Source organism: Myodes glareolus, chromosome 5 (assembly GCF_982192425.1).
Source record: "Myodes glareolus chromosome 5, mMyoGla1.1, whole genome shotgun sequence".
NCBI classification, from domain to species: domain Eukaryota; kingdom Metazoa; phylum Chordata; class Mammalia; order Rodentia; family Cricetidae; genus Myodes; species Myodes glareolus.
The window spans coordinates 80,306,840-80,322,480 of NC_142030.1; the positions used below are offsets into that span (position 1 = coordinate 80,306,840).

The window sequence follows — 15,641 nt, forward strand, 5'->3', positions numbered from 1 at the left end:
AATTTCAAGTTTTAGTCTTACTACTTTTTGGGTAGATTTTGGAAAATAATTTTCATAAAATGTATTATGTTTGTATAGAATCTTGCTTTTCTTATATTTTTTAAAAAATTAATTCCTACTTGAAAAATTTGTCAGTTTTAATTTTTAGTGTGATAAATTGTAGCTTTAGTTTAAAGGCTTTTAAGAATCCTTAATAGTTTCTTTTTTGGTTTTTGGAAACAGGATTTCTCTGTAGCTTTGGAGCCTGTGCTGGAACTAGCTCTTGTAGACCAGGCTGGCCTTGAACTCACAGAGATCCCCCTGCCTCTGCCTTCTGAGTGTTGGGATTAAAGACGTGAACCACCACCGCCTGGCAAGAGTCCTCAATAGTTTCTAAGATGGCAAAGAAGTTCTGAGACCTATATTTGCTACTGTATAGAGTCAGGAACTACTTAGTGTCATAATATGGTGGTAATTATACCAGTGGTATACAGTTAATATTAGAACCTAATATTAGAATCTAACTTTTGTATACATTTGCATAATATTTAGCATATACAAGCTAGGCAGTGATTGAAGATGCTTTGGTCATTAGCCCTGAGATAATAGTTTAGTACAAGCAGCAATGAGATGCAATATAAGACAGGTAACTTATTTAAAGGTAAAGAATTTCATGTTAGTACGGTGCTTGCAGGCCATGAGGTTGATGCTAGTCTCACTAGGAAAACTTAATTAATAAAGTAGATGGAATGATAAAGTGGGACAAGTAGTTGAAGCCAAAGAAACAAAGCAATTCAATTTCTTTTTTCTTTAAAAAGACTTATTTTTATTTTTGTGTATGAGTGTTTTGCTTTCATATATGTTAGTACACTGTACACAGTCTATGGTGACCACAACAGGATGTCACTTTTCCTGGAACTGGAGTTAAGGATGGTTGTAAGCTGCCTTGTGGGTCCTGGGAATTGAACCACAAGTACTCCTAACTGAGCCATCTCTCCAGCCCCCAGTTTTCTTTTTTAAAAATAAAAAGTGTGTTTGTCAGTGTGTGTGTTTGCATTTGCTATGGTGAAAATGGGGAAGTAAGTTAAAGGGTAATATTGTGGAGTTGATTCTCTTTCTTCTACCTTTACATGGTTTCTAAGAATGGAACTCTGGGAGATAGGCTTTTGTTACAGGTGCTTTACCTGTTGAGTTACTTTGGTGGCTCCAGAATGCTTCATTTTCTAGAGAAGAGAATTGTATTAGATTTGAAGTACATGAGAGCAGGACCCATGTGATTGTTGATCATCGATGGATTTTAGTGTCAGTTAAGGTATTTAGCTAATAATAGATGCACATATATTTTTTAAACCATTGAATGCTTGGTAGAGGGGGGGAAAAAGACCAAAAGTATTGTTAGTCATTGGGGGATACTGTTAGTCATAAGGCAAAAAAGTCATCGGAGAATAATGTATCAGGACTGAGGAAGTTTATTTCATGAAGGAAGGAGTAATCACCTTGTTGGCTATGTTGGGTATTAATGGAAAAGCTGATTTATGATTACTTCCCATCTTTTCAGATTTAAAAAATGTACAGTGACTCCTACAAGTATCTGTAACCTTTGGGCATCTGAGGAAGTCCTTGGCAATCTGGATGTAGCACAGGAGTTATTGCACTTTGAGGATTTAGTAGTCCCCTTTCATAGAAATCTGTTACATTTAAATGGTTACTTTTCTTGGTTCTGTATGTTTGAGTAGATGCAGAATAATAAAAATTGTATGTAATTGGTCTATTTGAGTATTTGTAATAACCAGACTCAAGTAGTTGGCTTTTATTTTTATGTATAATTACAGTAGCTTGTTTTCTATTACCTCAATGAAATACCCAAGGTAAGACCTTCATAGGAGGTTAGGACTAGGACATAGCTAGTATAGAACACTTGCGTGACTATGTGAGAGCCTAACATTAGGGGTGAGGGAAGGAGAGATATTTAGCTCAAGATCTGGAGACTGAAAATTGAAGTTTGGGCAGCTTCACCTGTTGTTATGTGATGTGGTAATGCCTCAAGACCACTATCAACCCCTTTTGATAGCAGTGCTCAGATAGCTAATTGTTCCTCACTGGACCTCACCATTTAAAGGCTCCTCTACCTCTACATCCTACATTTAGGAGCACCTATCTCACATGCCAATCCTTGGGAGACCAATCACTTCCAAACCATAGCAATTATTGTACCTTGTAAAATAGGAAACGTTAGTAGAAAGAAAATTTTGATATAAATCGCTTAATGGAAAAACAACTGCTTTTGCACATGTACATTGAGTTTAATTAGAATTTATTCATGTTTTAGAATTTTTCCAAGAACATTTTTGCAATTCTTCAATCTGTAAAAGCCAGAGAAGAAGGGCGTGCCCCTGAACAGCGGCCTGCTCCAAATACAGCCCCTGTGGTAAGAATCTTTTCTGCTTATGTTGTTGTTTTAAGAAAGTGATGTTTATATTGTATTTTATCTTGTAATTTTGACATCTTAAACATTTTACAACAGTAGGGTATAAGCTTGCTCCTTTAGCATACTCGAAGGCTATAAAGACCCTCTCTAGTTTTAAAAGTTAACTCAGCAGTAATTTTGGGTCATTCTTGATGTATACCTGGATGAGAGTCTGAAAAGGGGTTAATTAGGAAAAACCTTCTATTTTAATTTTTAGGTTAACTGTAGCTGGCTTATTTATTGCTTCAGAAAATTGTTAGCTATTATTAAAAATATAAATCGCTACCTTCCATTTTGGACTTGTTTGAAATCTTTGGTGACCATTTTATATTGTTATATATTTTTCCTTGTCACCTGCCATATGGCCCATTCGTTGTACCTCAGCTTTAGCTAAGTTGACTGCCTCACTCTTTCAGGTATTGCTTAAAATTCTCCAAATCCTAAATTCATGCATGCTATATCGTCTCCATTAAATTAGGAAATACCCTTTAGTTTGCTGTAAATCCATCTACCTGTTCTCAAGATTCAAGAAAGGCAGAAAATATAATTCAAATTGATTTCACTTTTTTGTAGAATTTGGAGAAACATTGGTAGAGTACTAAACATAGCCTTGGAAGTAATTTTATTTATGCATGAAATTATTGATACTTAATTTTTACAAATACTGAGTTTTCTAAAAAAAAGATTTATCTATCTATCTATCTATCTATCTATCTATCTATCTATCTATCTATCTATCTATCTATCTATGTATCTATTATGTATGCAGTGTTCTGTCTGCATTTACATTTGCAGGTCAGAAGAGGGCACCAGATCTCATTACAGATGGTTGTGAGCCATCATGTGGTTGTGGGAATTGAACTCAGGACCTCTGCGCTGAGCCATCTCTCCAGTCCCCTGAGTTCTTGATAATATTTAGACAGATACTTTTAGTTGACTTACCAAAAATAGCATCTAGTTGCTATGCAGTGTTCTGAGCATCCAGGGATAAAATAATACGATGTCATAGTCTCCGTCCTGTTTTGAGTTCATATTGTAGTAAATTAAGCCTAAGTCTATGAAATGAAGTATAGTAAGTTCTGTGATGTTAAAGCGTAGGATACTTAGAATAACAAATCGGACACCTGTAATAGTAATTGGTGGGAAGAATGTGAAGCCTTAAAAACAATACACCATTGTCTTTCTGAGTGTGAATATTCTATGGTGTATTTTACAGCCATTAAAACTGTTGAGATTTTTATGTTTGGCATTTGATCATATACATATATATGTATGATCCATAGTAGCTATAGTCTTTGATAACTTTTCTTTTGTAATGTTCGAGTGTAATCCTATTGTAACAAAATGAAGATATATAAATAGTACGATTTTCCCAAATACCTTTAAGGTGTTTTTAAAATACCATTTTTAGGTTACTATAGACTATGAGTTTAGTATGAAATATTTGAATTAATTTATATATAGTTAGAAAGTTGCTTTTTTTAAGTTTTATCTATTGCTTTTAGAGTATACATTTTTAAGTGTTTATTGAACATCTTTTTACTTTTGTTTTTTTTGAGACATAACTCTGTGTAGCCTTGATTCTCCTGGAACTCACTCTGTTCAGATTATCATTGTAGAGAGTATTATTTCACAGACATTTAAGTAATTTGAGTATCTCTGCTTACCATATTATCTGCAGTTTTGGTCCAAGTACATTTGAAATTGTTTGTTCTTATTTGTCATTTTTTAGTAGCAAATAATACTGGAATTCTAGTCATCAAATGCCAAGTAGTCTTCTTACCTTGTTCTGTCTTTTGGCTCATATTGGTAATAACACTTATTTTATATGTGTCTGTATCAGACTTTACGAGTGTTAAGTAAGTAATATTTAAAAATACTGACTTGCATCTCTGTTTTGTTTTAGGATCCTACTTTGCGTACAAAGCAGCCTATCCCAGCGGCCTACAATAGATATGACCAGGAAAGATTCAAAGGCAAAGAAGGTATGGATAAACAAAGGCCTGTTCTTTATGTTCGTCTCATTATTGTCGTGCTGAGCTTGAGTGGCAGGGTAGTTTGATATTTAAGAATAAGGATTCTTAAGTAACCTCTGTAGTCCCGATCTGTCTAGTTCAATCACCTCCTTTTGTAATAAAGCTTTTATTATTGTTTGTTGTAGTTTAAACACAGCCAGATTTACTCATTCATGTGTGATCTATAGCTCTTTAGCTCTCATAGTTCTGTTAGGTAGAGAGAGGGCATGTAGCCTATAACACCTGAAAAGAGTATTTGGACTCTACACAACAAAATTGGTTAATCTCTTGTTGGTAGCTTTGATTCTGGATCCAGATGGCTTGTGTTTCAGTTAAGTTTTATGTGGATTTTATTGTTCTTTCAACTCTATTCTCTCTGACCTCGTATCTGTAATTAAATATTAAATAGCACTGATAACTTACTTCATAGGGCTGCTTTGGATATAAACCTGGTACAGAAAATGAAGTTCCTGGAGTAATGTCTGATAATGTAATAGACGACCCACAAATGCTTGTTATTATTGATGGTTATTGTGGTTATAAAGAATTTTGGGATGAGGAATGCTATGTGTTGAATTGTTTCCCAAACAATGAATGTGTATTTTAAGGGATAGGGAAGCATAGACTTGGAGCAAGTGTGAGAGCAAATTTTGTTACAGTTTGCTTGACAGTCTACCTAATGCAATTGTGAGCCATTTCATTATTAATGACGTGAGACTACCACCAGTTTTTCTTGAAAATTTCATTTATTTTGACTTCACTTATGAAGACAGGAGATAGAAATACTGAAAGTTTATAATGTTTTACTTTTGTTTAATCTGAAGTCTCCAGGCAATTTTTAAAAAGACTGTGTTGCTTTGATGAGTGAATTATATGTGCCGACTTCATTTACCAGAGAAAGGCACATGGTGAATAGGTGCCACACAAAGACAGTGGTCCATTTTTTTAATTCACTGCTGTTTTCTTATGGAATGATTGAATAAAGCAATTCATAGCAAATCTAATCCTTTAAGGACGATCTTCAGCGTCTCCATGTATACACATATTATACATCTTGTTTCTGCTCCACAGCTACAGAATCTTATAGTTGATACAAAGGTATTTGGTCTGTAGTCTGTAAAATATTTGCTATGTGATCTTTACCAAGAAGACTAGAGCATACTATGTGAACATTTTTTTAAAATTAAAAATATTTCTCTGGTAGTTATATAACCTAGGTGAAATTTAAACAATGCATATTTTGTTTTAATAACATATAGAATGTTTATATCATTTTTCCTCTGGTAAAATATTGTCAAAGTTCCAAATTGACTACTGTTAGTTGCTTGACCATAGCAAGAACTAAAACAGAAATGAGAAATAAATTGCCATGCGTGTAAAGAATTAAATGCTTACTTTTAACACAGAGAGAGAAGAGAGCATGTTGCACTTTCGTCCTGCAACTCATTGTTCATAACAGCATTTTCTAATAAATGTATAATTTGTCCCTCACATTAAACTTCAGAATAAAACTTGGTATAATTTATGAGCTTTCTATTTTACTTGCTTTTATTGGTACAATCATTTAATAGTTACTAAAAATAAAGGGATTAAAAGTTTTTATTTAGTGTGATTTAAGTTTTATTTCATTTTTATGCATATGAATATTTTGCCTATGTGTATGTCTATGTACCACACATGTACCTGGTGTGCATAATGCCAGAAGAGGGTATCAGATCCCCCAAAACTGAAGTTAAATGCAGTTCTGGACAGATTGTGTGTGCTGGGAATTGAACCTGGGTCTTTTGCATAAGGGGCTAATGCTCTTAACTGCTGAGATTTTCTCTTTAGCTCTTTGGTGTGGTTTTCAAACTAAATTTGAAAAATAATCTTAACCAAATTCTATGAAGTCAATGCTTTGTCATTTATTGAATATGTTTTGCAACTAGCGTCTCAAAAGTTTTTAATTTTTAGGATTATGTGACAAAACTGTGTATAGTATATTTAAGTAAGGCCTTGTTACACTGTTGAATTGTTAGGTGTAATGTAAATTATGATAGAAATTTTTTTCTGTGTGTAATGAAATACATAAGTCATAATAAGCTCTTTTCTTTGCAGAGACGGAAGGCTTTAAGATTGATACAATGGGCACATACCATGGCATGACACTGAAGTCTGTGACGGTAAGTTATCAGGACTGCAGAGGCTGTTTGTTCCAGGGCTTTTATGTGAGGAGCAGATGGTAAACTTTTATTCTCTAGCATTTTCTAATTGAAACATTTATTTTTTAGTGACCATTGTAGTACTGATAGGTCTGTGTGATATTATTTGATTCATGAGTGTTTTACCCTTTTTTCTTCTTTTCTAATCATATTTTGAATTTATAAGTGTCTAGACTAATTTGAAACTTGGGATGTTTAAAGCCTTTGAGTTGAAGGTCATATGGGACACCCCCCTTTTTTTTGGTCTAATATCTTATGTTCTTTCAAATGTAATTGTCTTTGGAAAAATAAGAATGGGACTGTTCAGTGATCGAGCCATTGCTGAGACTGCTCAGTGACATGGGATCTGTCTTCAGGTCAGTTAAATGAGTAAACAGAGTGTAATAGTTGATGGAGTACTTTTACAGACACTTATTGGAACCAAATATTTATATATTTGTGAATATAAGTCTTTGGTTCAAAGATTTTCAGTTAGCTCATTTGTTTTTATCCTCCCCTTCTTTTCTTTCTCTTCCCTTCTCTGTCTGTTCCTCTCTCCTGCCCTCCCATACCCCTCCCTTCCTGTCTTTCTTCCCTCATTCTCCTTTCTTAGTCTTGGCCCCCTATGCTGTCTTCCTTGCTTTTTTTCATGTTGTTTTTTAGCTTGGACTAAGAACTCCTGGGCTCCAGGAATCTTCCTTTCTCAATTTCCTGAATAGGCTCTCTAATTTTATTTTTTTTAAAGCTATTCCATAAGTAAAATAGCCTGGCCAGAAATAGCCTAACTTCTTTCCGTTTAACACTTCTTGTTGTGTAGCAAATGACAGTGTTTTATGATGTAGGTAAGGTATACTTTTAATTCTATTTTGCATTTGTATATTTTGATGCATGCACCTTATACTTTAAAATACTATGAGTATGCATTGTCTATATACGTAAGACCTAAAACTGTTGCTTTTCTCTTTGCTCGTGAATCATCAGATATTTACACACCTCACATGACATAAAATCATAATACATTTGCGGTGATTTCTGAGTTCAGATTTAATTTTATACTTAGAATTTGGCATAAGTCTATTGAAGTTTTGGTTTTTTAAATTTCAAATTGGTACTCTATCAAGTATTTTGCTAATATGTTTTTAAATGGCCAGATTTGTTTCTGTGTTATTGAAATTGTAGGCTTACAGATTGATTCGGCAAGCATTTATTGAGCTCTCGTGTCCTATATTTGACCCTGAATTCTACAGGTGTAACCACTTCTGAGGGTAGTCAAAGAGGCCTCTCTGTGAGGTTAAAGTCCTGCCAGAGGAGCATTCCCCAAAGGAACAACAGGGTTAAAAATGGACTCAGTAGACAGTGATAAGAAGGCCAGTGTTTTCCAGTTTAGCAAGAGCAAAAGTGGTAAAAGATCAGATATCTTATGTCATTTGTTTGGTTGTTTTTGATTTCAAAATTTAATTAATGGTGGTAAGGTTTAACTGAAATTCATTATTTTGTTCTTTGTTTATGTTTATGTTTTTAAAAGACAGGGTCTCACTTTGTGTCTTTAGCTGTTCTGAAACAGCTGTTCTAGACTAGACTGACCTTGAACAGAAATACACCTAGCTTTGCCTCCCTAGTGCTTGTAGTACTAAAAGCCTGTGCCAGCATACTTGGTTTGAATTAAATTTCTGTGTGATTCAGTTAGTTGGTGTTTCTTGGACATAGGGTTTGTCTGTTGCTGATTTCCAAAATAAATTGCCAGGGGACTGAAGTTACTCTTAGGTAATCATTAAAAAAGTTCAGTTTTTTTTTTATTAAAGTTTTCTTATTCATGGCTCTGAGTTTTCCTATTCATGGCTCTGAGTACCATGGAATTTGTTTTTATTATATGATTTTCTAAATATAAAAGGTGAATTTAAATAAATTTAAGCTGTAGGAATTTAAAGAATAATCATACACAATAAAATAATCATGAAAAGAATTGCTTAGGAATGCAACAAAAAGACTAACAGTGGTCAGATGTCTGTCTAGTTTTATTAGTTCAGTAACTAGATCTGCTACTTTTCATATGCTGATTATTTGCTAGAATTAAAATACACAGACAAGGGAAGTTTTTAGATAAGTCTTTATTTTTAGTTATTCCTCAAACATCCTTCCAATTTAATATTTTCCCTTCTCTTTTGTTTTGAAATTATCATTTATGAGCCTCAACAGCTTCTTACCTCATTCTGCTTTTCAGAAAATTTCTCTTGTACTATCAAGACAGGCAAATGTATATTAAATGTAAAATTTTTTGTTGCTCACAAGTGATTTCCCTGCTTTTATATGTATAATTCATAGTTACTAATGTTCTTAAAAATTTTAATGTGCCTAGTTCACATAATTTCTGAAATTAGGGTTTATCTGCATTAGAATTAATCTTTGTAACTTTTAACTTTAGTATCAGAATAGAATCTTCTTGATACATGACTAGATCAGTCCATTTAATAATTTTTATATAATTTATTTTTTTCTATATGTGGTTAGACATTTTACTATATGTGTTGTGTTTTACTGGTCAGTTCCTAAGTCTAAGTTACTAAAACTTGTATGAATAAAAGTCCTGCAAGTGTTTGATAATAAAGGTCTAAAATATTGAGGAGTTAGAGAGATGATTCAGTGGTTAAGAACACTTGCAGCTCTTCCCAATGAGCCAAATTGGTTCCTAGCACCCAACTCACAACAAACAACTCACAAAAGCTTGTTGGACACAAAAGCATGTACCTCCAGGTTCAGTAGATCCAAGGACTCTAGGGACCTGCGCCTAGGTGCACTTGAACTTAACACCTTTAATAAACAAATTTGTATAGAGAATTCGACTAACCTTTCCTTTTCCTGAGGTGGGGAATCTCACTTTATTTATTTTTATTTTATCTTGGCGTCACTTTTTAAAGACAAAATTTCACTATGTAGCCTTGGTTGGCTTAGGATTTGGTGTATAGACCAGGGTAACCTCAAACTCATAAATTATTCACCTGCCTCTGCTTCCTGAGTTAAAGGAATGAGCCATGTACCTAAAGGGATCTCACTTTGTAGATCATCTAGCCTTGTATTTTTTGGTGAGGGAAACTTGATCTGTCTCTTCCTCCACATGTATGGGGTTCAGGTAAACATTGCTTCACCTAGCTTCTGTTTAAAATTTGACTTAGATAGTTAAGGAATAGGTTTGACATTAATGGTTCCAGAGTCCCAAGGGGCATAAATGTTTTCAGAACTTATCTTAGATGGAACTTTGCTTTAAGTTCCCAGGATTCATTCTGTCTTTTTAAAAAATCTATTATCTATGGATAGATTGATCTTATCTAATCTAATCTAAGCTAATCTAATCTAATCTAGATTGTGTGTCTGTGTCCATAGAGGTCATACGAGGCTATTGGATTGATAAGTTTTGTAACTGGAACTACAGACTTAAGTTAGCTGCTATGTGGGTGCTGGGGTTCGAACATGCGCTCTCTGGAAGAGCATCCAGTGCTCTTAACCACTGAGTCATCTCTCTAACCCGCCCCCAGCATTTTTTAATGTTCTAGGAAACTTTAGATCAAATAGTTTCTGTGATAGAGGAATGTGAATCTTTTTTAACATGCGGTTATTGAAGAAAAGAGTCTTCATTGGTGGTTTTTTCTTTACTCACTTTGAATGGGAATATTCTTAAAAAGAACTACTATTACACAGAATTTATTTAAATAAAACTGGCTTTAAGTTATGAGTTGGAAATAGAAACTTATTGAGGAAAATTCTTCATGTAGTTCATTTACTAGTGTTTTGGTTTAGTAATAATAGTGAAAATATATGAAGTTTAAATTTAAAAATCATTTTAGTTATTATGTTTCATATGTTTTTGTAGTATATATAATTTGTTAATGGACCGTCACAGATTAAGAAAATGCCATTTGAGTGTATATAGTGCTATGTATCTATCTGAATACTTGGGATGCAGAAACAGGAGGATCGCTGTAAACTTAAGATCAGCCTGGTCTGTGTAGTTCTAGGCCAGCCAGAGTGTGAAACTCTGTCCACTACCATCCAAAAAACAGAAAGAAAATATTACTTGGAAATGCTTTTTATTATATAGTAAGTAGGATATGGTAAAGGTTTTTTGGTTTGTGTTTGTTTGTTTATTTTTAGTTGGGGTGTGGCAAGGAACCTTTGTGTCCTTTCTCTGGAGTTGATTCTTGTTATTCATAGGGATTTTATGGTTTCATTAAGTATCACTTTTTTCTAGTCTGCCTACTTAAGATCATGTAGAAAGTTTATAAACTCTAGCAACTTCATTTTTGTTTGTTTTGAGAAAGGATCTTTTTCCATAGCCCTGGCTGTCCTGGAACTTGATAATGTAGATCAGGTTGTCCTTAATCTCACAGAGACCATGTCTTTGACTTCCTAGTGCTGGAATTAAAGGCATGCAAGCATCTCAGCAAGCACTGTCTTCGTATTTGAGGAATGAAACTGTACAAATTTGAAAACTTTTCTTTAAATGTTCACTTGGATTAAGTCCAATAGCTATAGTAAGTAGTTCTTAAATGTTTTATGGTGAACCATTTTCAGATAGCACATACAAAATGGAGGTATAAGAATATCACCATTACTTTTGTTGTTTAGGATGATATAAACTCTCCATTCTTAAAAGAAGTTATACATTATAACTTCCCTACATTTTTATAAAATTCCCCTCATTGTTCTTCATTGACTAGTTTGTTCTTTTCTGCTTACGGTGTTCTGGTAGTACTATACTAGCAGTAATGTTTTGGCTTTGAGTCCGTCCAGACCAGCCAAGGTAGAATAGGTGCTCAAAGATTTCTTCCTTTTGGGCTGCCTGACCTAGGAAGGCAAGTTGGATTACTCCTTCCCTCCCTCCCTCCCTCCCTCCCCTCCCTCCCTCCCTCCCTCCCTCCCTCCCTCCCTCCCTCCCTCCCTCCCTCCTCCTACCTCCAACTTACAGATAACCTTTTGGATGCTTCCTGTATATCATGTCATCTGGTAGAGACAGACAACAGAGATGAACAAAACCGGACCTACTATACTGTAGGCTTGATTTATGGTCTTTTGGAGAAGAGTTAGTGAGTAACTTGAATAAGAAATTATTATTGTAGCAAGTGTGTACATTGAGGAGGTAATGCTTGAAAATGGACCTGAACTTTGAGTAGGTGTGAGAAAAGCAAGAAAACACAAATTGGGAATAGTAAACAAAAAGTTAGAATAAAAACTCTATGATGAAAGGAAGAACATGAAAAACAGAAAGATTTGAAAGACTGAGTTGTTAGTGATTGTGTCTATAGCAGTTTCTTCTCTGAGCTAGATGTGGCCTGATGTTCTTAAATGCCAGTGCATTATCCTATATCTTGTTGATCTACGTATAGCATTATTCTTTTTTAAACATCTGTTTTCCTAGTAGATCTATGTTTTAAAAATTTATTTAATTTTATTGTTTTATTGTTTATGTTCATTTTGTTGTTATATATGTGTGAGGGTGTTGGATCTTGGAGTTACAGACAGTTGCAAGCTGCCATGTGGGTGCTTGGAATTGAACCCAGGTCCTCTGGAAGAGCAGTCAGTGCTCTTAACTGCTGACTCATCTCTCCAGTACCGCATAATTCTTTTTGTTGATCTAAAATTTGCCCCAAATATATTAGGAATCTGTTGTAACTTCAACTTTTACTTCTCATTTTAAAAGACTGTCATAATCTATATATTAATTTTTTTATAGTATTATCTGCTCATATGGGGATTTTCATGGTAGCCTGAGCTATGGCTATTTTGTTTCTTTAAGATGCCTCACTCAGTAGTCAGTAGATGTTACCCCCAAATCCCCAGTTGGTTTTAAATCCCTGATCTAAATAAAGCAGGTGCTAGGTTCCTAAGGAGAAGCCAAGTACTTGGTAGCACTTAAAAAATATGGTTTTGCAGTCAGTTCTAGCTTTGAGCCACTAAATTCTGTTTTTATTTGGCAGTAAAGATAATAGAATTTACATCGTAGTTGTATAATAAGCATTTAAGAAACTGTTGTCCTGTTTATGCTAAGGTGGAAATGTTGAGTACAAAGAGGAGTCAACAAGTCATAACTTTTCTTATTGACTTAGTGTTGTTTTATATATACATATATAAAGTAAATATATGTATGTATATATTCCCAGTTTGACTTACATATAATGTTTGTTATAGCTTGTTGATGTATTTAATATTACTTGCTCAATGATAAATTTTTCGTTCAGTGTTATCAAGAGTAGTAGTCTGTTTAAAATTTAAAAGACACCATTTTCTTTCAAATCCATTAGGTATTTTTGTTATAGTTGTGTATGCTTATGCTACAGCAGACAGTTTTAGCTTTTGATAGAAGGTAATTGCAAGAAATTTTCATGTAAATGCGTAACTCAGGGTTTTTTTTACTATTCACATGTCAAGAAACATGTATGGGAAGAGATACTATTTATTTATATTGATTTCTTTTTCCTTTGGAAAAGAAACTATAGGATTTTGATATGTTATAGAAATATTACCTCCATATAACAAGATTTCATGACTATATTATTTTTCGACTGGTATGTATTATACTACTTGTGGATATTACCCTGTAAGTAATTTTTACAACATGATTATATATTTCAAGATGCTTGTGAACCACCATGTAGGTGCTGGAAAACAAACCCAGGCCCTCCATAAGAGCAGTACAGGATCTTTGCTGCTAAGAAATTCTTTCAACCTCCAATATATCTCTTAAGCTTTTGAAAGTTAATCTTATACATTTCCTAAGTGCTACATGAATAGCTCATAATTAACATACTATATTTTATACATAAATTTTTAAAATTAGACTTGAAATTTTACAGATTGCTTTAAGAAGCCATTGCTAAGTCTAATGCACGGTATTTTTTTTTTTTTTTGTATTCAGAACAAGCCTTTGCATAGCAGTTTTGCCTCAAGTTTTTAAATAACAACAACTTCTTTGTGGATTTCTTTTTTTTTTTTCAAAACTTACTTGTTTTGGCCTTGCTTTTTTTTTTTTAAATATTATGTTATTGGCTTAGATTTGAACCGTGTCTTGATAGAAAAGAATTTTATAGTATGAGTTACCAGCCTATTTGTTGCAGCAAATTAGGCACTAGCCTTTTACTTGTTTTGTTAGTTTATTTTTTTAAATGTGAAAAGGGGTGTGACTTTCTTAGGTTTTGTTGTGAGGTTCAGATGTATAAATGAATACCTTGAATTGTATTGTCCTTAGGCTGTTTGATTGTAGGATGGAATTCAATTTTAGTTTTGGCATAATTTGTTTTATCATGCTTGTAAATTTTTTGTTCTGAATAGAGTAGTCTGTTCTTTTTCTACTTGACTAGTATTTAGAGTGAAAACATTTGGCGAATAGATATTACCTTATTATATGAATACTTTCTTTGTGGTACAGAGATTATGATCAGATATATTATTGCATATTTTGTCAACATAATCAGCATTTAAGTGGTAATGTACTTAAAGGAGATGAACTGGAGCAGAGCATAATTACAGATGTCAGGGAATTTTAATGCACATAAAAGTTTTATAATGTCATTTAGTGTCTATCTTACAGAGTTTTATTGAAAATCCACTTGTTCTTTTGGTAAGAAACTTGTATAATCAAATTCAGTATTTGATTTTTTTTGTTCAATATCACCTTTAAGAGATGTCAATAACATGTATAACATATCGTTTAAAATTAATCTAGAGGCTAGAGAAATGGTTTGGGTGTTAAGAATGCTTGATGCTATTATAGAGGACCATGACTCATTTCTGAGCATCCACATGATGGCTTACATCCAACTATAACTCTAGTTCCAGGGTACTTGATGCTTACTTTTGATCTCTGAAACCATTAGACATGCATGTGGTACATATACATACAATCAAACATGTCTATTGTGTAATTATATATAATTCCAAGAGCTGTATAAAAATAGACTTTAATCTTTTTTTAGTTTAATCTCTTATATTACAAGTAAACTATTAATTCTGATTTCTATTTCTTGGCATTGACACAACTTTAATTCATTTAATTTGAATAAATTTGCTACCAATTTTAAACATTTCTCATTGTTAAATTATAACCCATCAATTTATATTTAGGCTGCTACATTTATTATAAATACCTTGTATCTTCTTTACAATTTAGAAAAATAGATATTAGCTTTTAACATTTTATTTATTTCATGATTGACGATCTGAGCCATTTTGTTCATATGACAAAATCTAATACATTTAATGCTATGCTATTTAAGGGTGTTAGGTTTTGATCCTTTAAAGACTGTTGGCTGAGCTTTAGTGTGCTACATCAGATTATAGTGTTTATAAATGAAGTCTTCAGTGAATTTTCAGTCTTTTATATAATTCTCGCATTCAAATTATTATTTTCCTACTACTATTTTATATTCATTCGGTTTTTCTATTAATATTTTGTATTATTTCATTGGATTATCTGCTTATTTCATCTTTTCCCTCTCCCCTTGCCCATCCTGCCCAATCTCATTTGATCTTTAATTCTAAGTTTTGGTTTCTTTTCCAGGTCTTGTTCTTGATGGATGTTTCTTTTAGTGTTGTTCTTCTTGTCTTTCCTGCCTCTCATATTCCTCTGTGAGTGACTGCTCTCATGTTTAAGTATCTGGTTTAAATTCTTACTACTTCTGCTCTGGACAGATTTTACGATTAGATGCTAAGTTCTCGGAGTTTTGGAATACTGCTTATTCTGTGAATAAGTTGAAGACATTTATTTGATATGGTTGGAAATGGAAACTTTTAAGATCCTGCTTTTGCTTTTTCTAGAGAAAGTATTGTTCTAGAACTGTATTATTTTTACAGTTGAGCGTGTATTATAGTGACATTGAGATAACATGTTCTTTACATTTAGATTTTTTCAGTAATATGTAAGGTGAAATAAAGACGTAGTTGGAAATAGGTCATTTTAACTTCTTATGAATTTAACAAATTAATCATATCTTTTGTTGTCATCTTCAAGTA

The 15,641-nt window shown here is 33.3% G+C and overlaps 1 protein-coding gene across 1 annotated transcript in view; it reads left to right on the plus strand.

Moving 5' to 3' along the window:
- Cdc73 (cell division cycle 73) overlaps nucleotides 1-15,641 on the plus strand; it is a 127,303-nt gene that overhangs the window by 27,573 nt on the left and 84,089 nt on the right. The window contains exons 8-10 of the mRNA XM_085688149.2: nucleotides 2,309-2,407; nucleotides 4,353-4,431; nucleotides 6,559-6,623. Of these exons, the coding sequence (XP_085544275.1) occupies nucleotides 2,309-2,407; nucleotides 4,353-4,431; nucleotides 6,559-6,623 (243 nt within the window). The remainder of the gene's footprint in view (nucleotides 1-2,308; nucleotides 2,408-4,352; nucleotides 4,432-6,558; nucleotides 6,624-15,641) is intronic.